Raw genomic sequence first — 23,067 nt, forward strand, 5'->3', positions numbered from 1 at the left:
CCTTAGGCAAACCTAGGCAAATGCCAAGGGCCCCGACCAAATCTGTCCTGCATAGGGGCCCCAACTGTAACACCAGTGGTGGTAAACAGAAAAAAAACATAGGCTTGATCTTAATTTGTCACTAACTGTATCTAAAGTAATCGAAGATATGAAACAAAACACTAAAATAGCACCAAAACACAGGATGTTATATTTATATAATGACTTTTGAGGGCCCCATGTTTATATTTCGCCTAGGGCCGCAAAATGGCTAGATACGCACACTGCACTGATATGCACACTGCCGGCTGGCGTCAGAGAAGCTGGGACGTGGCGGCGAAACATGTTCAGAGTGTTTGTCATTTTACATCTGTAATGAGGACACTTTCGAAAACACCCAAGGCTTATACACTCTTTCTTGCCATCCTGTCTCCCTTTCTTCTCTCTCTCTATCCTCTTTCTTCTCTCTCTCTCTCTCCCTCTCTCTCTCTACACTCTTTCTTCTCTCCCCCCCCCCACCTCTCTCCCCCCCCACCTCTCTCTCTCTCTCTACCTCTTCTCTCTCTCTCTCTCTCTCTCTCTCTCTCCCCCCTTCTCTCTCTCTCTCTGTCCTTCTCTGCCTCACCTTTCAGCGCTATCTTTATGATCCATCAGTTCTGTTGTCCCTGCCCGACGGTCGGAACATTTCCCCTGCATTTTCTGTGCCGTGCAATTTGAAACACTCGGTGCCTGAGCCATTTAATCAGTAGAGATACTGCCGCTACTCACTATATAGCGCCTGGGTATGATAATACAGACAATGTTGTTTTTTTCGCTGTCGCCATAACGACTTCTTTTTGAGGACATGGACAACGCATTACGTGCTTACTGTGCATAGGAACTTGCTTTGAAAGCTACCTTTCCCTTTATTTTCTTTCAATGTTATACTCTATTATATCTGTTGTATACTGTTATATTTCACATATTTTTTTATTCATGTGTGACAATGCGTCTTGGGTTGTTTTGGTTTGTTTAATTTCTTTCTGATGTGTTCTTGGTTGTAGAAAGGCCATAGCACATTGCATCACATCACACCGGCCTTGTGATCTTGTTTATACAGTGGAGAGAGGAGCGCTGTGGTCATGGGAGGTGGTTTGGTGCCCTGTGTCTTATTTACTGCTCACTTTCACTCAACTGGTCAGGGCCGGATTACAGCAACACACAGGCTAGATATGGCTGCAGCCTAGGGCCCCCCCACCTGTCAAGGGGCCCCCGATTGGAGAAAGTGGAGGGAAAAAACAATAATTGTTGAATTGTGACGAGATGCGGAGATGAAAAATTAGTTTCCTGTTGAGTTTGAGTTTTCAATCTTGTTAATACTCACTCCTGGCTCAGAATGATCATGCTGTCTACCTAATTTTATTGCAGAATTTGTTGTCTGTGGGGGGCCTACAGCAACCTATTACCTATGGGGGCCCCATACCATCTTAATCCAGCCCTGGTGCTTCATCTGCTGCTTTATCGTCCACATTGACTGTCCCTCGTCCCTTCATCCAATGTATGCCCTCTTATTAGCCCCAACCCCCCTCTTGCTCCCCTGTCCAAAAATCCTGCCCATCTCTGACGCCTCACAAAATAAATAAGGCCTCCAGGACACTGTCTGCGTGTGACTCTGTGACAGGTCATAATAGAACATAATGAAAGGCAAGATGGCCGACCTGTAGTGTAGTGGTGAGTGACCCTGACCCCCTGCTCAACAGCACCTCCTCCTCCTCCTCCTCCTCCTCCTCCTCCTCCTCCTCCTCCTCCTCCTCCTCCTCCTCCTCCTCCTCCTCCTCCTCCTCTGACACCACTGACAGTGAGTTACAGCAGTGGGCGGTGGAGGCAGGATGGAATGTGGGAGACTTGTCTTTGTCCGGCCGGCCGGATCCTTCTTTATGGCCTTGAAGACCGGCCTCTTTGGCACCGCCTCCCCTTGTTGTCTGGCCCTCAAATAGTGCTGTTGTTTTTTTAAAGCTATTTTTGGGGTGTTTGTGCCTTTATGAAAGCCCACCTGGGAAAAACTCCAACTCCCATTGTCATTGTGACACAACACTCCACAGCACACAAGTGTTCACTGCACACAACGAAATTGCATTTTATGCCTCACCCGTACAAGGGGGCATTCCACAATGGCGCCTCAAGAGAGCAGTACGGCGGGACGGTACCATGTTCAGGGTACCTCAGTCATGGAGGAGGATGGGGGAGAGCACTGGTTAATTACTCCCCCCACCAACCTGGCAGGTCAGCAGTTGAACCGGCAACCTTTGGGCTACAAGTTTGACGCCCTAACCACTTACCCATGACTATTGAGATATGACCGTGAGAGAGAGAGGAAATTGGTGGGTGAGAGTGATGAGGAAGGAGTGAGAAATAACTTTGGGACCTGGCTAACCTGGATTTGTGGTATGCCCCAAAGACACCCTTCAACTCCTTTGCCTCATCATCAACAGTACAGTACTTCAATCCATAGTGACGTGAGTGTGAATGGGGAGCCTTAACCCGCATCAAACGGGGTCGGCCTCCAAGCGCAGCGCGGAGATCTGAGGGGCCACGGAGTGGTATGTGACAACCGTGACAACGTGCCTGATTGATTGAAGCCTCAGCTTCTTGTCAGCTCATCTCCCGGTTACCATGGAAACGGAACCGACTCCCCACCCCACACCCCAACCCCCTTCTTCCCTTCCCTTATACTCTCTATCACCCTCTCTCTCTCTCTCTCTCTCTCCCTCTCTCTCTCTCTCTCTCTCTCTCTCTCTCTCTCTCTCTCTCTCTCTCTCTCTCTCTCTCTCTCTCTCCCTCTCTCTCTCTCTCTCTCTCTCTCTCTCTCTCTCTCTCTCGCTCTCTCTTTTTCCACCCACAGGTTCCATCATGCATGATTTCCATCTTGCCCCGATGGATGTATTTAGTCACACTGCATCTTGATCTGAGTGAGTGCTGTCTTGGGCTCCATCAGAAGAAGCAGCTCTACCCTGCTGTGGTGTGTTGTGTTGTGTGCGGTGCCATGTGATGTGGGCCTAGCCAACTGTATGAAAGGGGGCTTCCTCTGGGACTTGCTTCCGCTCCACAATCACTTCCCCACTTTGGTCCACTTAATAGCTACTTCCTGTGACTCACCTGGCGGCACCTCACCTAGCCGTGTTGTTTTGCCGCTCAGTGAGTTTTTGTCAGAGTCCAACCTTTATGAGCAAGGGGGGGGGGGGGGGTGTCAGTTTGCAATGTTCCTGTCACTTTTCTGTTCGTACGTCTGTTCACACTTTGATCCCCCCCGCAATGGCTACACATAGGCCTCTACTGTTACTGTCTACTGTTGTCTCTACTCTAAGAATGAGATTTACAGTTTTTATGGCTTTTGAGTCATAGCAAGTGTGATGGAAAGCGCTTGACTTCCGCTGGTCGTTTTTTTCAAGATATATTTTGGGGCTTTTGTGCCTTTATTGATAGGAAAGTGGAGATTATGGCAGGAAGTGAGTGGTAGAGAGAAATGAGGCAGGACTGAGACATGACCCAGGCCAGACACGAACCGGGGTCCCAATGGGCACGCAAGCCCAAATGTGCGGGGTTTAGTGTGCCCCCCCCCGTTCTTAATCTTAAGTTTATGATTCCCTCAGTCACTTTTATGTTGCTGTTACTAAGCACTTTGAAGGACGAAGGACGGTTAGTCCGAAACGTCGTGCCATTAAATATTTGGGAGCATTTAACAGTGTTGCGGACCTTTACTTTCTTTTCAGTTATCTTACGTTTGGTCCAGCACCTGCGCCACTGATGTGCGCACATTCTTTGACTTTGCTGTTACTAAGCTACCTGAAATCAAACATCCGGAGGTACAGTCCTTTACTTTTCTTTTTTCTTTAACTGGAGTATATTCAGCACAGGCAGGGGATTCCAATAGTAATCAGTAGTTATTAGTAATTAGTCCTAATTTATTGTGCTGAGTTCATCTTTATGCCTATATCCGGTCCAGCCACACTAACACACGCAAGGATGGCACATTTTAGGGGCAAATGAAAAGGAGAAGATGAAAGGAAAAGAATGCATGCCCTTGACCCTAAAAAAAAACATTATTTAGTCAAAACGATTCATGATTCAACGTTTCATCACATATATCACTGTGACGGTCTGAGGTATTGGGTGTGAGGATATTTATTTTTCCTTCTCATACCGTATATTCACCCAAGACAATTGTTTGCATTTTACACTTTCTGTTTACCAGAAGAGGAGGGCTCTCCTAGTGTCTAGTCAACTGTCCTCTATGGAGTGTGCCTTGCTGGAAATGATGCTGTGTATCATCAGGCAGATGTTGTTGTTGCTGGTGCTGCCGGTGGTGGTGGTGGTCAGGGCTGCTGACAGCTTTTGCTGGGCCCAGGACAAAGTCTTCTGAAAGGGCCCCTACCTAATACACACAATGTAATGGAAACCCAATTCCCCCCCCCCCCCCTCTCTACCTGGTCCCGGGACAAATTACCCCTTTGCCCCCACTGTCGGCTCCCCTGGTGGTGGTGATTGACAGGCGGTGTGTGCAGCTATCGCTAGCTATCCGGGCCCATCAGTATGACTGTGCTCCAGGCTATGACACTCCTGACATTGCTGCTGCTGATGCTAATCCTGATGCTGATGCTACCAGCTGAGCTGCAGACGTCTCACCAAGTGCCACCGCTGCTTCTACCCTAATTTGCCCTTCACAGGCAACGGCTTGCAAATTAATTCATTTCCACAAAGTTCCCGCAGTAAACGCTGCAATTTGTGGATGGGATGGGGGAGGGAGGGCATCTCTGAGGTGTGTCGTTCGTTTCAACACAAGAAAAATATCAAACAAACAAGAGATGTGGTGGAGTCAGTAAAACTATCACTGTGCACTACCCATGATGATCATGTGAATGAGGTGTGTGTCAATACATGAATTGTATTTAATTCCTCTGTCCTCACGTCCTCGATTCCTCTGTTCTCACTCCGTAAAAATGGAGTAGGCTATCAATATTTCAGAGTAAACTAATATAAATATAAATCCAGATAGAGTAATTAAAGCTGTTACACTGGCCAAAGAGCAGAATTAACACTACTTTTTGAATGGCACCAAATGTTATCTGAAACAGAGTTTATGTCAGCTCTTTAAGAGTTACATTAACATTGGTATTTTTTCTGTGAAGAAGGAATCAAGGGAGGATGGAGGAATGAAGTACCATGTGCAGGCAGGGGCGCCGCCAGAAATGTTGGGCCCCATGAAAGATTCGAAATGTGTGACCCCTTAAGGGCCCCTGTCAGCGCTGTCAGTGCTTGGGCCCTTAGAATCTGTAACACCATTCCCCCCCCTAGCGGGACTCATGTGTGCAGGCCTGCCTCTATGGCAGGAGTGGGGAACCTTTTTCATTCGAGGGGCCACTTCAAATTCATTCGAAGGTCGTAAAAGTCCTCCGAGGGCTGTATTATGAACACAAACCAGGATTTCCCCCTGTACTTTAGACCTATATTAAAGGCAGCCACCTTTAAAACAGACCCCACCTTCTCTAGGTCCCCTGAATATAATTTAATTGTATTGGAAATGTATTTCTTTTTAGTTTCCTTTACAAAATATGTAATATTTTGAAGCTGCAGAACATTAAAACTATCTCGGTCTCAAGGGCCACAAATGGCCCTCGAGACATAGGTTCCCCACCCCTGCTCTATGGCATCTGGTCACCCTTTTCCGTCCTCTCACCCTGTCATGGCATGAGAAATCCTCAATGACGACAAGCCACAAGGCGTAAGGCTGGAGTCAACTGGCAACTGGATATTAATATGTACCCTATGAGTGTCATCACTACTACAAGTGATTCATCACTATAATGCACTGCATCATGAATGGGCTTACATACTTTTTTTTTCTTTTTTTTTCTTTTTTCTTATGACAGTACAGTGAAGATGGTGACAGGAAGCAAGTGGGGAGAGAGAGATGGGGAAGGGCCGGGAATCGAACCCCAGGTCGGCCACATAGCAGACAAGTACCCTACCGCTAGGCCACGGCAGGGCCTGGAGACCCAAGTTTGAGTATGTGTGTGGCACGGTCTGGTTAATTGTCTACCCTCTCTCTCTCCACCCAGAGGCGCATCTTGTCACCAGGCAAGGCAGGCAGCCGCTTGGGCCCCCCAGCATACTAGATGGTGAAAAACAGCTCAACTTCAAACTATAATAGCGGCAATTTGTTTCGAATGTTCATGCTTTTGGGTTTTTGCTTGGGGCCCCCATTGACACTAGAATCGCTTCTGTCGCCACCACTCTGTTCCTGTCATGGTCTTCACTGTCCTCTCCACTAAAGGCATTGAAAAAATAGTCATAGCAATCAAAAATAGTAGCACTGGAAGCATTGAAGTCAGAGAGGAGATAAACATAAACACTGTTATTTTCATGTACTATACTGTACATGCAAACATGCTCGAAAATGGAAGCCTGTCTTCTTTCGCCCTGACACTGGCTTAAATATCCTTGTGGTTATAATGTCTTTTGAAAAACTGGTAGATAAAGCTGTCAGAATAAAGCTCTTTGTGCAGTCAAATGTTGTTTATGTTGGTGCTTAGGCCACCTCTTAAGTCTGATGTGATTGTTGTGACAATCAGTGAAGCACTCTATATGAATCTGCATAAGGCATCTACAGAGGGGATTAAATGTAATCTAATGCCATTTTGCACAATCATTGACGGATCACAAAAGCAGCTTAAGGAAAATGTCAATACATATTTGCACAAAACATAGACTTGGGATACTTTGTTGGGTGTTGATGCAAATAAATAATTAAAAAAATATCATGACACGTGTGTATGGGAAAAAAGGTTATGTTATGTAAATAGAGATCAAGAAGGGTTTGAACCTTTCATTCACCTGCAGCTCAGTTGATTCATTTTTACACGGTGGGGATTGTAATAACATCAAGATCAAATACTAGTCATCAGTCATGATCTGAAGACCTACCTTGCCTTGCGGCCTTGTTCTTTTCTTTTTTTTGTTTGTTTTTTTTTGCTCTAGTACTACAAGACAATAGACAGGAAATGATTGGAAAAGAGAGATGGGGCAGGGCCGGGATATGACCCCGGACGGACTTGAAGCGGGGTCCCCGTGGCCAATGTAAGCCCAAATGTGGGGGGCTTAGCGCACTACGCCACAGGGCCCCCCGCAGCCTTGTTCTATAGCACTGGAATGTGTATAATGGCTGTTGAAATCAGGAAGTCATAACTATTTTGGAAGAAATGATCTGAAGACCCATTTGTGACTTATAATAAACAACAAAACAACAATAAAAACAACTATATAATAAACAACAAAAGCACTGAAGTCTGAAAGAGATTACCATTTTGCAAGTAATCCTAAATAAAAGTAGTAAAGTATTAATTATGTAATTACAACCCTAATACATGATCATGCATAGTTTATACACCGGTTATTCCACTGTACCTAGGTAGATCAATGCACTGTACGAGTATATAAACACCATCACTTCATACACCTCTGCTATTCAGTAAGAAATAACTGATGCCTAACACCTGTCGTGTTGCTGTGTGTCCCACAGGGGGAGCTGCTGAGTCCGTGTCGCTGTGACGGCTCCGTGCGCTGCACCCACCAACCCTGCCTCATCCGCTGGATCAGCGAGAGGGGCTCCTGGAGCTGCGAGCTCTGCTACTTCAAATACCATGTGCTGGCCATCAGCACCAAGAACCCCCTGCAGGTATGTGTGTGTGTCTGTGTGTCGTGTGTGTGTCTGTGTGTCGTGTGTGTGTGTGTGTGTGTGTGTGTGTGTGTGTGTGTGTGTGTGTGTGTGTTTGGGTGTGTGTTTGTGTGTGTGTGTGTGTGTGTGTGTGTGTGTGTGTGTGTGTGTGTGTGTGTGTGTGTGTGTGTGTGTGTGTGTGTGTGTGTGTGTGTGTGTGTGTGTGCGTGTGTGCACGTGTGTGTGTGTGTGTGTGTGTGTGTGTGTGTGTGTGTGTGTGTGTGTGTGTGTGTGTGTGTGTGTGTGTGTGTGTGTGTGTGCGTGTGTGTGTGTGTGTGTGTGTTTATGTGTGTGCGAATGTGCGTATTTGTGTGCGTGCGTGTGTGTGTGCGTGTGTGTGTGTGTGTGTGTGTGTGTGTGTGTGTGTGTGTGTGTCTGTGTCTGTGTCTGTGTCTGTGTCTGTGTGTCTGTGTACAAAATACATGCAAAGGATAAGAGTTTGGTCCATCTTTGTGTATCTGTGTGTTTGTGAACAACAGTAACACAGAAAGACAGGGGGAAACAAGAATCAGTTACTGTCATTACATTGCTCTCAACAGACAGTATTAACCAATGAGAGAGAGAGAGAGGGGGGGGTAGCGAAGAGAGAGAGAAAGAGACAGAGAAAGAGAGAGAGAGAGGGGGAAGGGGGGAGAGGGGAGAGAGATTATGAGAGGGACATGGCGAAAGAGGGGAAGACAGAGAAAGAAAAAAAAGAGAGCGCTAGATATATAGCGCTCTCTTTGTATGTCTGACAGAAGCATGTCCTGGTCAGGTCAAGCACAGTACAGGGACGTAGTGACCACAACCTGGCCATATCAAGAAGAGTCCACAGCACTCCACAGGAAACATCTAGTCTCCGCAGAGTATGGTAATAATGAAACAGAGAGGGTTGAAACAGAGGAGCACTTTTCGTCTGCACTGTGAAAAATTCAATCAGATAAGCGAGTCCCTATTCCCTAAACTGCGGGGGGAAAAGCCATCCTACGTCTTTCTAATGTCTGGTCAACAAAGACAAAATGGCCATATGTCAGCTGGCGGTATGAAACATGTTACATGAAACATGTGCTATGACCTAAGTCAGTGTTTCCCAACCTATGGGTCGGGACCCCCCTTATGGGTCGCCAAAGATCCACAGGGGGTCGCGGAGCCCTCTTGATTTTAAGGGGTTTCGTTTTAAATATATATAGCCCATGTTGAATAAAAGACAAAGCATTTAACTAATAAATGCATAGACACAACAAATTGTAAGTGCTACATTAAACATTTATTCTATATTTGACCAAAGACGAATTGAGGAATAAAATAACTAAAATAAGTTTTCGCAGGAAACGGAGGGCATCTTGTGACTCCGTCTCGTGCGGGCGCTCGCGTGGTTGGGTCACCAAAGCTTACAATAGTAAAAACATGGGTCCCTTAAGAAAAAGGTTGGGAACCACTGACCTAAGGCACTGTCGTTGAACTAACATGCACTGTTAAACCTGCATGTTAAAATGTGACACAAATCCAAATGTGTACAGAGAGCGCACACACACACACACACACACACACACACACACACACACACACACACACACACACACACACACACACACACACACACACACACACACACACACACACACACACACACACACACACACACACACACACACACACACACACACACATTATCTGTACAAGGCACCAAAAAGCATACAATTAATCATCGTACTGTAGGACTATCATACTGTCAGTTATACTTAATATGTTGCAGCTCAATAAAAGCAGCCAATATGTTTCGGCCTCAGCTGGCCTTCATTTGGGCATTGTCAAATATTTTGAAATCATGTTTGTGAAGGTGGTTGGCCACAATATCATAAGGAGTGAAAAAGTAAGAAAAACAGCCCAAATTACTGCAACGGTCAAAAGCTGTGCTTTATACAAACAGGCTTGTTTATAAAACACACTCGTCCGAAACTGATTGGGTTCGTACTGTAGATGAACTGCAATGCAGTGCTTTTTAATCCAAAGTTTGGAGAGTGTCCAAAGTGTCATCAACAACTTGTATTTTTTGTGCAGTACATCATAGTTTGCTTCTTTTTTTAAACTTACTAGATCAAACTAAGACTGTTGTGCATTTTTAATTAGTCGGTATGATATCTAGGAAAATAAGAAAATGTTTATGAAATGCAGTGAAGTCCATCAAAGCTGCTGGAAGCACCGAAGGCAAGCGATGTGTTAAACTAGTGAGTCACGTGTGGCATACTTTTCCCCCGACTGTTTTCATTCCTTACAACATTTTGTCGGTTATTTGTGACCGAAATGCCATTTGCAAAAAAGATTTCGTAATGATGAGCTGCTTTCAAATGAACACCAGGACCTGTGTATCCTCTTTCGGAACAGCTGTTGCCAGTGTGCTATTGCCTTCCTGTTGTCTCAGCAGCATGCTCATTCTCCCTCTCTGCCCTTCTCTTTCTACCCTTCTCTTTCTGTCCTTCTCTTCACCTCTCTCTCTCTCTCTCTCTCTCTCTCTCTCTCTCTCTCTCTCTCTCTGTGTCTCTCTCTGTCTCTCGCTCTCCCACGCTCTCTGTCTTTCTGCTCTTTCTCTGCCCCTCGTTTCCCTCTGTCTTGTCCCTTCTCTCTCTCTCTCTCTCTCTCTCTCTCTCTCTCTCTCTCTCTCTCTCTCTCTCTCCCTCTCTCTCTCCTCCTCCTCGTCCTCCTCCCCCTCTTCTCCCTCCTCCACAGTGGCAGGCCATTTCCCTGACGGTGATTGAGAAGGTCCAGATAGCGGCCATCATCTTGGGTTCCTTGTTCCTCATCGCCAGCATCTCCTGGCTGGTCTGGTCCTCCCTCAGCCCCTCGGCCAAGTGGCAGCGCCAGGACCTGCTCTTCCAGATCTGCTACGGCATGTACGGATTCATGGACATCGTCTGTATAGGTGGGTGGACGTGGACGTGGACGCCACTGCGTGGTCATTTACAGCAAAACGCACACATTCTATTTCACTTTTCAAAAAATATTGCCGGGCTGGGAATCGAACCACGGTCGCCTGCATAGCTGTCCAGTGCCCAGCCGGGCCACATTCTATTACACTTACATAGCTGACACTCTTTTTCTTTAAAAAAAAAGAGTTTTGGGTTGATTTTGGATAGTGACAGGGAAGAGAGTGACAGGGAAGTTTGGGAGAGAGTGATGGGGAAGGATTGGGAGAGAGTGATGGGGAAGGATTGGGAAATGACCTCAAGCTGCACTCGAACCCAAGTTCCCAGATTTATGGTGGAGGACCTTTGCTCACTGACCCACGGCACCAGCTGATGCTTTTATCCAAAGTTACTTAAAAAGACGACATAGTAGACTATGTAACAAAATACAAAGTGTGGGGAAATACAAAGTAAGCAGTATATACAAGTAGTTCAAAAGAATAAAATGTACAGCAGTATATGTGCAGATTACGGGGGATCGGCCGTTATTGGGGTGAAAGGTATTGGGTACATTCCCTGAAGTCCCCTAAATGAAGGTTTAGGTGCCTTCCTCAAGGCCACTTTGGCCATGGATGTGTATGCAGATGTGTAGGCAGAGGTAAGGGTGGGATTTGAACTTGCAACCCTCTGATCTAAATACTAACTCCTCAAACATATAGGACACAGCATGCAATACATGCATGATTGATACATTCACTGATATGTTTTCAGTGTCAAGGGCACAAAGATATAACATGTTCCAATGCTAATACAAAGTCCTGGACTTAGTAGTAGGCCTATGCATTGTCACCCTATGCCAAGCTTACAGACTGTAAATGAGGGGAGTGTCAGGGTAAAAAGAGTTTACATACATAGCTTGTTGTGGAGAACAGCTACGCTGCAAAAACTCATTTTCCAACTTCAAACCTCACACACCTGATTTCACAAGCCTCCCTGAGGGAAAAGATGTGTGTGCGTGTGTGCGTGTGTGTGTGTGTGTCTGATCTGAATCAGGTGTGTTTGTAGATAGACTAGCAGTACACAGAGCCAGTCGGCCAGCGAGCACAGTCACTGTGCTGGATGAGAAAGACTCTGTATCTGTCTACAGAGAGGAGATTTGTATGCAGTGCAAGCAGCGGATAGAGAAACTCAGGCCCTGGTTGTTTACATTGCTGAAGACAGCGCTGCTGAATGTCCTCCGTTTGTTCACTAATAGCATTGTTTTATGTGCAGCATGCTGCCACACATAAACAAATACTTGGGACCAAACAGTAATGTCTGGCTATGCTATCATCATAAAGTTATGCTGGCATTGAAGGCAAAGCCTTTGTCGATCTTCTCCTCCTCCATGGTAGATCCTTTGTTTTATTCATGCCAGTGTCTGAATGACCGCTGAGCATTCTGTGATTTTCTAGGCCCTATATTCTGATGACATGCAGGTCTGTGTGTTTTAAATAGTGTTATGTCTATGTGTGATCGAGTGGCCATCACTAGAGCAGTGAGTGTGCTTTAACTGGCACCGCTAATGAGACTGGCTCTTTGGTCCAGCGGTCAGAGCACCAGTATGGCATCCCCGAAGGTCCGGGTTTGAGTTCTGGTGGGGCAACTCTCTAGCCTGGGCGAAAGCTGACTGTTGACTCCGTCAAACAGTCTGGTGAAAGCTAAGAGGAATCCGTCTCCATGGAGGTTGGGAGATGGTCTGAGCTTGCTCTGCTATTTAAATTCATTGGAGTTCCGAATTCAAATTCAAATTCAAATTGTGCTTTATTAGCATGACTGTTACGATATAGTGTTGCAAAAGCATACAAATAACAAGACAAAACTGTGTTACCATAACCAATCAGTGATGGACTTCGCGGGTGAGTTCTGCGTCACTGATCTCAACTGTTTGCTGATTGGCAGAACAGTGAGCGAACCGAGCTAGGAGGCTTTCGCCAGATTATGTGTGGTGCCAAAATCTTTGGATGGAAGAACGTAGGATGGCAACGCCAGTCTAGCAACTCTCCCCTTCGCTACACTAAACATGACCAAAGTTCTTATAATTATACTTCAATATGACCTCTAGCAGAACTCACAGCCCCTTTTCATAGATTGGGTAGATTGATACAAGGATTTCATTTGTCACATAGAAATACTATGAAAGCATTGTAATTGTAACTTGTGGTGAAATCAATTTGAGATAGCGCTGTGTGCTTCAATAGCATTATTTCTAGCATTACTCATAGTGCCTCCTCATAAATAGTTTTGTGGAGCCTCTGAAAATAACTGTATCTTGTAAACACTTTCTTCACTTTTACGTCTATACACTACACTACAGTAAAGGCTATTGTGTTTATGTACACTACTATTGTCTTTATTGTGCATGTGGTGGTGCCGACGCAATGAATCAGCGTGAGTGAGGAGAACAGTGATGACTGCATCGATGCAGTCAGTGCAAAAAAAGCAAAGCAGCTCCCTGCATCCTATTCTATCCCACGCCGTGCCTCAGCTATTTAGTGCATACGTAAACAGGAACAGTTCTCAGGACCGGATTAATGCACAGGCTAGATAGGGCTGCAACCCAGCCCTTCCCCCCCACCTGCCAAGGAGCCCCCAGTTGGCCAAAAGGGGACAATATCAACATAATTGGAGAAATGTGACAAGATGTGGAAGTTTTAAATCTTTTAATATCTTATAATGATGCCATCTATGTAATTTTAAGAAATTTGCCTTCTGTAGGGGCCTAGAGGAAACTGTAGCCTAGGGGCCCCTGGCCGTCTTAAGCCAACCCTGCCTGTACTGTTCTGGATCCAGTCAAGAAGGTGCAAATGGCCACATCGTAGATGACAAAGCTAATGCCATGCCAATAAAACAGCTAAGCAGCAACATTACATTCATGGTGAGCCATGGACTGCTATGCTGGCGATCCGGGTTTGATTCCCGATCTTTGTCATTTCCCGATCCTCCCCCGTCTGTTTAAAAAAAAAAGAAGAAGAGAACATGAATAAATTACAATTGATTCAAGATCAGCTACAATGTCAACCCCACGGGGTGCATGTCAGGACGTTGAGGTGACTAAGTTGACTATTTTGGACACGTCTGACTCAGATTTGGAGGAGGTTTGACCTACTTTTCTAAGTTCTTACCTCTTCGTCATTTTACACGACTATAGGGAGTGGTAATTTCTGCCATTGGTGTTTGCAACTGTTGTTTGGTAATGAGACTGTAAGCTTTTGCGCAGATGTTTTTTTTGTAAGCATTACTGATTATATCATTGATAAGTCTCGTACTTCATCTCTGCGCACTAGTCTGTATTGCCTGGCATCTGGGAAAAGTGAAAGCCCCATTGGGAAACTCCAACTCCCATTGTCATTGTGACACAGCACTCCACAGCACACAAGTGAACACTGCACACTGCACACAACGAAATTGCATTTATGCCTCACCTGTGCAAGGGGGCAGCCCTCAATGGCGCCCCAAGGGAGCAGTGCGGTGGGACGGTACCATGATCAGGGTACCTCAGTCCTTTGTGTGGCGATGCTGCATTTTACTGAATGTTTCCTCTTTTCATGGTTTTGTGTTGTGTGTTTTTGCTTCCCTTTCATTCAGTTAGTCGTAGTGAGGTCATTGTCAGTGCAATATGTCTGCGCTGCAAATCCAGGGCACAGCCAGTCTACAGTGTTTTTTCCTCTGCCATCTTTTTAAATATTTATTTTGTCCTCATGCAAAGGTTTTCCCTCATTGTATATTCCCAGATGATATTTTGTTCTGGTTGAAGTACTAACATTCTGTCTGTCTGTTTCTCTCTCTTTCTCTCTCTCTCTCTCTCTCTCTCTCTCTCTCTCTCTCTCTCTCTCTCTCTCTCTCTCTCTCACACACACACACACACACACACACACACACACACACACTCTTTTTTTATTTCTCTTCACCCCATGTCTCATCCCCCACGTCACCCTGCTTACTCTATATCTGTCTGCCCTCTTTTCATTTCTCCTCATGCTGTTCTTCTCGTCTGCAACTGCCGTCTCATCTGATCCACCTCATCCCCTCGGACTCCATGCCACTGCCTGAGGGGCGATTCAACCCTCGCCAACACCCCCTGTGTTTCACTCTTGTTTATCTCTCTACACCTTTTTATTGTTTCAAATACCCATGCTCCATCACTTCATTCCTCTCCTTCTGTCTCACTCCATCCATTTCGCTTTCATCTTTCTGCACACCTCATCTCTCACTGTAATCATCTCTCTTCCTTGCACTCCTCTGTCTCTTCCTGTCTCTCTCTCTCTCTTTCTCTCTCTCTCTCTCTCTCTCTCTCTCTCTCTCTCTCTCCTTTAGGCCTTATAATCCACGAGGGCTCGTCAGTATACCGGATATTCAAGAGGTGGCAGGCGGTAAACCAGCAGTGGAAAGTGTTGAACTATGAGAAGGCCAAGGACCTGGGGGACCCCCTAAGCAGCTCGGGGGGCAAAGGGGGCGGGGGGCGGGGGTCCCGGGGGGGCGGCGGAGGGCCTCACGGCTCGGGCCTGAGCGACCGCGCGGGGCGCACGGGCCAGCGCGTAAGGACTATACTCAACCACCACTGCGGCTACACCATCCTCCACATCCTGAGCCAGCTCCGACCCACAGACCACCGTCTGGGCTCGGCCACCAACAGAGAGGTGGTGATGAGAGTCACCACCGTATGAGAGTCGCCACCCCTCCCTCAGCATGGGGCCGCCCCATTGGACGAGAGGGCGAAGTGATGGGTGTGATGATGGGCTGGCTAGCTGGCTGGCTGGATGTGAGTGGTTAGGTTGGTTGGTGGACGCACGCAGACTACTGGACGTCCACCTCCACACGTTCGCCTTCAGACAGTCGCGCCTCTCTGTTTGTCTCTGTCACCCATTTTGAGATATCAAGGGACCCGTGACAACAGCAACAACAAAAAAGACTGACATTGCTCACCTCTCTCTTCAAACGCCTTGTACTCTCACCTCTCTCAGTACCCGCTGGGATGCCATGGCTCTTTTCAAAAGCCGTCTTTGGTGAACAAAAGCGCTGGGCAAAATGGGTGCCCAGCTGTCGCCTGAGGCATAGTCCTCTGACGGGACTGTGAGCAGTGTGTTTTTTTAAGTGCTACATTTACCAGTGTGGATTGTGACAAGGAAACTATTAAGTTTTAAAAAAAATGAAGGTAATAAACATAAAAAAACTGTTTGGGGAAAAAAAGAAACTAAAAGGCTTCAACTTCTAAAAGCTGGAGGGCTTTTTCTTTCCTCAGCTGAAATATACAAAGCATTGCCATGTATCCTGTTCTTCTGTTTTCTAAGACAAACAATGACAAAAAAAGAGGAAAAAATACTGTGGATATTGTTACTGATTTTGATTTTGATAACCTATAACATGATATGGAAAACGTGGAATTTCATACTCCTCCTGCCCCCCTTCGTTTTTTTCTCATCTATGCTTTCGACCTGTTACGGCCGACCATTCTTCTCTTTCTCACTGTCCAACAGGTGTTGTGGTGCAGATCTCTCGCTCTCTCTCTATCTGTCTGTCTCTATGTCTGTATCTCTTTCTCTCTATCTGTCTCTGTCTCACACTCTTATTTCTCTCTCTCCCTCTCTCTCTCTCTCTCTCTCTCTCTCTCTCTCTCTCTCTCTCTCTTTCTCTGTCTCTTCTGTGATACTACAGTTCGAAGTGGCTCGTGTGTACTATCACAAGGGCATTCCCAAGTCCAATACAAAACATCTGAGTGCAATAAGACTCCTGAAAGGAGAGGAGAATAGCACAAAGGGGAATTCCAAGAGTACAAATCATCTTCTGCAATAAAGAAAACCTGTACATGTTATGGTGAACCTGTTTTGTGTGACAAATTCTTTGTGTCCCATGCTTTAGTGTATGTTGCAGGCGAAATGATGTGTGTGTGTGTGTGCGTGTGTGTGTGCGTGTGTGTGTGTGTGTGTGTGTGTGTGTGTGTGTGTGTGTGTGTGTGTGTGTGTGTGTGTGTGTGTGTGTGTGTGTGTGTGTGTGCGTGCGTGCGTGCGTGCGTGCGTGCGTGCGTGCGTGCGTGCGTGCATGTGTGTGTGTGTGTGTGTGTGTGTGCACGCACGTGTGTGTGTGCGTGCACGACTGGTTTGTTGCATGTATTTATTGTGCAGAATACTGTGTACAAACCCCAACTCCGATGAAGTTGGGACGTTTGGTAAACAGTGAATAAAATCAAAATGCTATCATTTTCAAAACATTCAATCTATTCATTAGATGGAGAATAGTGAAAAGACAACATATTACGTGTTAAAACCGAGAAAAAATATTGTTTTGGGGGACATATGTACTCATTTCTAATTTGATAAATCCAACACGTCTCAAAAGAGTTGGGACGGGGATCAGTGAAATTTAGTAAACATCCAAATAAGATAAAACAACAAAGAAGAACATTTCAAAATGAATTGTACTGACGGACAATGTAGGTGTCCAGGTATAAGATCATCACAGAGAGGCTGAGTCACTCAGAATTAAAGATGCAAAGGGAATAATTACCATAGTTATTACATACATTTTTTAATTCCCTTTGATTTACCACGATTGAGTGTATATAAGACATATTTTTGTTAATAAAATCATTGACATGACATCATGAAATATATATTGGCTGTAGTCTCACTCTAATTCCTGGAGTGCTAGAGCTATTGAAAATTGACCATATTAAGAATGCTTAATGCATGAAAATGATACAGGGGTTTAACATTCTCCTACGCACCTGAGCTCACTTGAAATAGATCCAGAAGACATGGGAAACTGTCCTTTGCTTACAGAAGTCAGCAGAAGTTGTAGAAGTCCATTCTTTTTGACAATAATAGAGCATTGCACATCCTGTGCTACAGTGAAAATGGACCATCCAACTTGTGTTAGTGCTAGCTTCAAAAGTCAGCCTCCATGATGGCATGCGGATGCAGTAGTGCATTGGTTAAGATGTTCTCACTCATCTGTAGAGTTAAATACAGTGCTGAATGGTATAAATGGGTTTTAAACAGCATGAAAAGCCACTCATGCATTATATTTTGAAGGGAGATATTCGATTACTGCCACATAGTAAGGTCAAATTGCATTCTCTACTATGTTTTAACAGTTTGGCTCCATCATAAGGACCAGCAGGTGATAAAATGGTGGGTTTTTGGTCAAGACCTGTCACACTGTAAGCACTACAGAAAGGAAAACATGCAAAACATGACAAGGAATACACCCACCATTTAAGCTGGTGAAATCATGTCCAAGATAGGAATTAACACTGTTTTTTATATAAAATCATCTCATCGGTTGATGTATTTAACTGTTAAGTGTTGTCTTTTGTTTTGTTTTTAGTCTTCCTCGACATTTGCTGCCATTTATTGTCCCCGTCCCAACTCTTTTGAGACGTGTTGGATTTATCAAATTAGAAATGAGTACATATGTCCCCCAAAACAATATTTTTTCTCGGTTTTAACACTTAATATGTTGTCTTTTCACTATTCTCCATCTAATGAATAGATTGAATGTTTTCAAAATGATAGCATTTTGATTTTATTCACTGTTTACCAAACGTCCCAACTTCATCGGAGTTGGGGTTTGTACTTTGAATGCCTCAGTCAGGGGTGAAGCTGCAAAAGAAGCCCCCCACCCCCAACCACGTCTTCTTCTGTGGAACCAGAAATTGGACATATGACTCTTGGAGACAGAAATAAATCGCCTTATAGGGCCAGAAGTTCAGAGAGTGCTGCCCTGTCAATCTCCCAGTTCAGGGTGTGACAGGGTATTGAATGCAAATGATCAGCAGGCCCATACCCTAGCATGTAACTTGTTTTGGAGATGAAAAATAAATATATACTTTTGTCAGTAGCACATTTCGGCTATTTTAAGCATCACAAATGCAAATTTAAATTGTTATTCAGTAATTAAAAAGAAATGGTTTAAAATTACATTGTATGTTGTCTAGTATCTAAATATATGGTGTTTGCTCTGGGTCTCCCAGTAGTTTTAGGAATATTTACTCTACCAAAAACTCAAATAAAACCTTTAACTGCACTCAACATGCTGACCGCAAATTACACACAAAGCCACAGTAAGTAAACCTATCCAATGCATAGCCGAGAATAAATATAAGAAAACATGAGCAATTCGATTTAAGATATGCATCATGCAAGGGTGAATATATCCTGTGCTCCACCAGGGAATCTTGGATATGTCTAGAAGGCTAACTAAACCAAACACAACATATTGCTCTCTCAGCCAACATTTTTCAAATCTGTAAAACCAAAACTCTTTTTCTCCACATCAAAGCACCTACTGTAGGCCTACATGAATTATGCAGAACATATTCCCTCTGTTTATTTTTAGTTCAACAAAGACAGTAAGCTTAGGCTATGTATTATATATAAATATATATTTACATTGCCTAAAAACTGAAAGGTTCATATTGCTCAAGAATATGCAAGCATAGGCCTATTCAAAATGATTAAGTCCATGGCCTACGTGACCCTATAATATTGTGACTGTAGGGGTAAAAAGAAGTGTGTTTGGTCTGTAGAGTAAGCAAATCATGGATAAATAAACCAGTGAATGAATAAATCAATTTTGAAAATAATGAAAATCGATGTTACAGTAAGTCTGGAAAAAAGGTTTGGAAAAGGTTTGGAAAAGACAAAGGGGGGAGGGCTCTGGAAACAGGTTAGTAACAAACAGGATTCCTAGACATTCACGGGCCAATCAGACGGGCCCGTGTATTCAGCCAATCAAAAGCCGATTCCTTTTTTTGTCATCAAAGTGCGTCTTCTTACAGCCAGCGTGCACACTGTTGAAGATCACAGGTCTGTGTTGAAGATGGTGATTTGAGCTGGCAGTGTTTTTGTATTTATTAAACTCTAAATCGCATCTTATACGCTGATCACATTATTAGGTTTATACAGAGACAAGATGAGCGTGTCGATGCCACAGAAGCGTTATTATCGCCAAAGGGCTCATTCAAATCCTATGGCAGACCATACATTTCAGTAGTAAGTATTGCAGCTCGCCAGCTATCATGCTGTCATTTGGTTACACGTGTTTATCCCAATAATTACCTATAATAATAATTACCTTTAACCAAGAGAAGTTACTTAATGTGTTTGCATATTCTTGATGTGCACTGAACAAATGCGAGAAGATTATTTCACGGCTGGCGTTTGTTTGCATTACTTTGTAGCTTGGTGTTTACACATTTCTCGAGTTGGCCATTTCATCATGGAAACTCGAAATTCTTTGAAAATACGTCTCCATTCGTCGGAAATCTGTTGTGTTTCATGACAACCCGTAGTGAATTAAAAGCAGCTGGCAGTAAACGCTTGCGTTGACATTATTATCTTGCGTGCTATTGTTTATCAGGAATTGAATGACAAGCATCAGTGATTAAGTTTATGTGTCTTGTCTGGAAGACAACGCACTATATATATAATAAGTCAATTTGTCTTGACAGTCCCGTTTGTCCCGAGGAAATGGACTGGTCAAAGCTGTATCCAGAGTTTTGCAGGCCACCCGATGAGCGTCACGAGGACGAACCAGACCGGCGGAAGGGCAAAGTGGAGTTCGCTGACATTGGCTGTGGATACGGGGGGCTTCTCGGTAATGTTGCCCATTATCTATGTTCTATCAACAAAATAACCTGTTCTCAGTCTGCTGGGCGTATTCTAAAGGAAAATCCAGAAATTGTGACATCTACAAGACACCACTAGAGGATGCTGTTCATTTGACAGTAATACCCCTGAGACTCAAGTATGGGCAGCTTTGATTTAATTGAAACCTTTCATTGTAACTTTTACCTTTACACTGACATATGATTGCCTATGTCTTAAATAAACAGCATATGACTGCCCAATAGTAACATTAACTGTGATCGTATGCAACCCCGAGTGGAAAAGTTTACTCTACTATTACTCAAGTCATGCATGTTGAATTATTGTAGGCTGTCTGTTCCTCTTCTGTTGTTGTAGTGTGTCTCAGCAGATGTTTCAACTTGTGTTGAAGTAGTATCGCCTTGCGCCTTATCTACAGAGATCGAAGGGCTTAATATTAATAATAGCACATTTATTTGTTTTTGTCACACCCATTCATCGCTGTCCCTTTTCCATTCTTTTACGCTGTGCCAATTATTTTCTTTTGTACAGTCGAACTCGCCCCTTTGTTCCCTGATACACTGATATTGGGGTTGGAGATCCGGGTGAAAGTCTCGGATTATGTCCAGGACCGCATAAAATCTCTGCGTGCGTCAGAGCCCGGCCGCTACCAGAACATTGCCTGTCTCCGCAGTAACGCCATGAAGTACCTGCCCAACTTCTTCACCAAAGGCCAGGTGAGTTGAATGAGGGTGTAGGAAGATGTTACCGGCTGGGGCATGGCACTATATGGTCATAGTCAAAGTATTTAGAACGGACTAGTCTTCAGTGCCGTGTACCGTACATCACTAAAACATGTCATTACCAATGTAAGTTTTGAAATACTATTAGTTTAAAAACATTTTAGAAACACCCATGAAAGTAGCTAGACTTGTGTAACTTAAATTATGTACATAATGTAGTAAGTAGACTGTCGGATGGTGTTTGTGTGTCGACCGGGACAATCCAGTCATAGAAATCTGTGTGTGGCGAATCATTTATCCTTCAAGACTTAACCCATGCTGTCAATTGTTCATAATGATGGCAGGTCTTCAATGATAAGGAAATCAAATACAATTCTGAAAATATCAGTGTTGTGGATTTCACACCCCAGCCTATCCTCCTCTATATGGTGATAGTCCAATTGTATACCTTCCTTGTGCTGCCGGAATCACTAACAGTACGACTCACTGTGTGCGGGAAAAAAAAGTGGACTACATAACAACAACATTTATATGACGTTACAGAGAGTTTTAAGTAACAGATAAGATTAGATCAGACTTGGTTGTTACTTTTTTGTTAATAACACAAGATTATAATATTGTGTCTGCGTGAAAGGGTTAACTCAGTCAATTCAACAGAGGGGGCAGTGTTGCCACCTCCTGGTGAGGCATTGTTTTGACACTGGTGAATTATCTTCTTAATGCATTAGGACACGTTACAAGTTTGCTGCTAGAATGGCAATAACCAAGTTATAGTGTATGACGAAAGACTCTGTCTAATGTCATAATAGTGTAGTACTATGGTAGTAAGTAGAAGTAGGTATAAGTAGAGCTTTCCACTAAGTTAAGCATTCCACTGTTGGAACGGTGCACATTATGAGGCTACAGTATTTCCAGATTGCCATTAACACCAACATGTGGCCTTTTTAATTAAATGTACACCTTGGCAGAAGCAATCTGTCTGTCAATTACAGTAGATTATGCATCAAGGAATTAATAACAAAAGTGCAAAGTTTGGTCTAGTTGTTTTGAATGAATGAATGAATGAATGAATGAAAGAGAAATCAATCAATCAATAGGATTTGATTGTCCTTTCTACTAACAGAATAGCAACTAGAGAAACAAAGTTACTGTATGGCGGACAGGACCTAGCAAAAGAATCGCAAACCTCACAAAATGGTCCAATTTTGACTCCACATTTTACATTTTGAGAGAGTAAAATAAATGTAAGGCATTCTGTTGGTTATATACAGTTTGGCCCATAAATATTTTTATCCTGTTGGTTCTGTACCCCACCACAATGGCTTTGAAATAAAACAAACACGATGTTGTTCAACTGCAGACTCGTCAATTTGAGGGTGTTTAGACCCAAATCGCATTAACAGAATAGAAATTGCAACAGTTTTTGTATGCTCCCCGCGTTTAGAGGGATCAAAAGTAATTGAGTAGAAGACTACTCAGCTATTCCACAGTCAGGTGTGTGTTTTTTCCTTATAATCCCTTCAACAAGATGTAAATAAAAGGAAACACTGAATGTGACTAATTCTAGTATTGAGAATATTGTTAAAGGAGAAGTCCACTTTTTTGAACATTAAGGCCATTTTCTGAGTGGTCTGCAATGTTTTAAAGTCCCCCTCACCGTTTATTTCATGTTTGCTGTAGTCTCTGTTATTTGGCTTATTTGGATTTGATCTCAACCAGCTTTAGAATGGCCGTCCATGGGCACCTGCAACTCAGTTCTTAAAATCACCTTTAACATTTGTTTTCAAGAATATGCAACTCACGAAGTGTTCAGCAGTATTCACTGGTGTTCCTTAACAATTTTTGTAGCAAAATATGGCATCTTTCGTGTTTTATGTGTGTTTTATGTAGCAATTTGTAAATTAAGTTTCACTTTCACTTTCACTTTCTTTCACAAAATGGCAAATAAAAAATGACAGAAGCCATATTTCGCTTTGAAACTTGTTAGGGACTGCTAGGGAACACCCCTAACCACTTTGTGAGCTGTAGACTTTCGAAAACAAATGTTTAAGGTGATTTTAAGAACAGAGTTGCAGGTGCCCATAGAC

General features: G+C 43.9%; 2 protein-coding genes across 3 annotated transcripts in view; both read left to right on the forward strand.

Moving 5' to 3' along the window:
- LOC134463353 (E3 ubiquitin-protein ligase MARCHF9-like) overlaps positions 1 to 16,447 on the forward strand; it is a 38,195-nt gene extending 21,748 nt beyond the window's left edge. The window contains exons 2-4 of the mRNA XM_063216567.1: positions 7,535 to 7,690; positions 10,436 to 10,628; positions 14,968 to 16,447. Of these exons, the coding sequence (XP_063072637.1) occupies positions 7,535 to 7,690; positions 10,436 to 10,628; positions 14,968 to 15,317 (699 nt within the window). The 3' untranslated portion in view covers positions 15,318 to 16,447. The remainder of the gene's footprint in view (positions 1 to 7,534; positions 7,691 to 10,435; positions 10,629 to 14,967) is intronic.
- A 2,981-nt stretch (positions 16,448 to 19,428) lies between these two features.
- mettl1 (methyltransferase 1, tRNA methylguanosine) overlaps positions 19,429 to 23,067 on the forward strand; it is a 29,789-nt gene continuing 26,150 nt past the window's right edge. For both annotated transcript variants that reach the window (XM_063215890.1, XM_063215891.1), the window contains exons 1-3: positions 19,429 to 19,643; positions 20,102 to 20,247; positions 20,790 to 20,974. In XM_063215890.1, coding sequence (XP_063071960.1) covers positions 19,564 to 19,643; positions 20,102 to 20,247; positions 20,790 to 20,974 — 411 coding nt within the window. In that variant the 5' untranslated portion in view covers positions 19,429 to 19,563. The remainder of the gene's footprint in view (positions 19,644 to 20,101; positions 20,248 to 20,789; positions 20,975 to 23,067) is intronic.

This window comes from Engraulis encrasicolus, chromosome 14, assembly GCF_034702125.1.
Source record: "Engraulis encrasicolus isolate BLACKSEA-1 chromosome 14, IST_EnEncr_1.0, whole genome shotgun sequence".
NCBI lineage: Eukaryota > Metazoa > Chordata > Actinopteri > Clupeiformes > Engraulidae > Engraulis > Engraulis encrasicolus.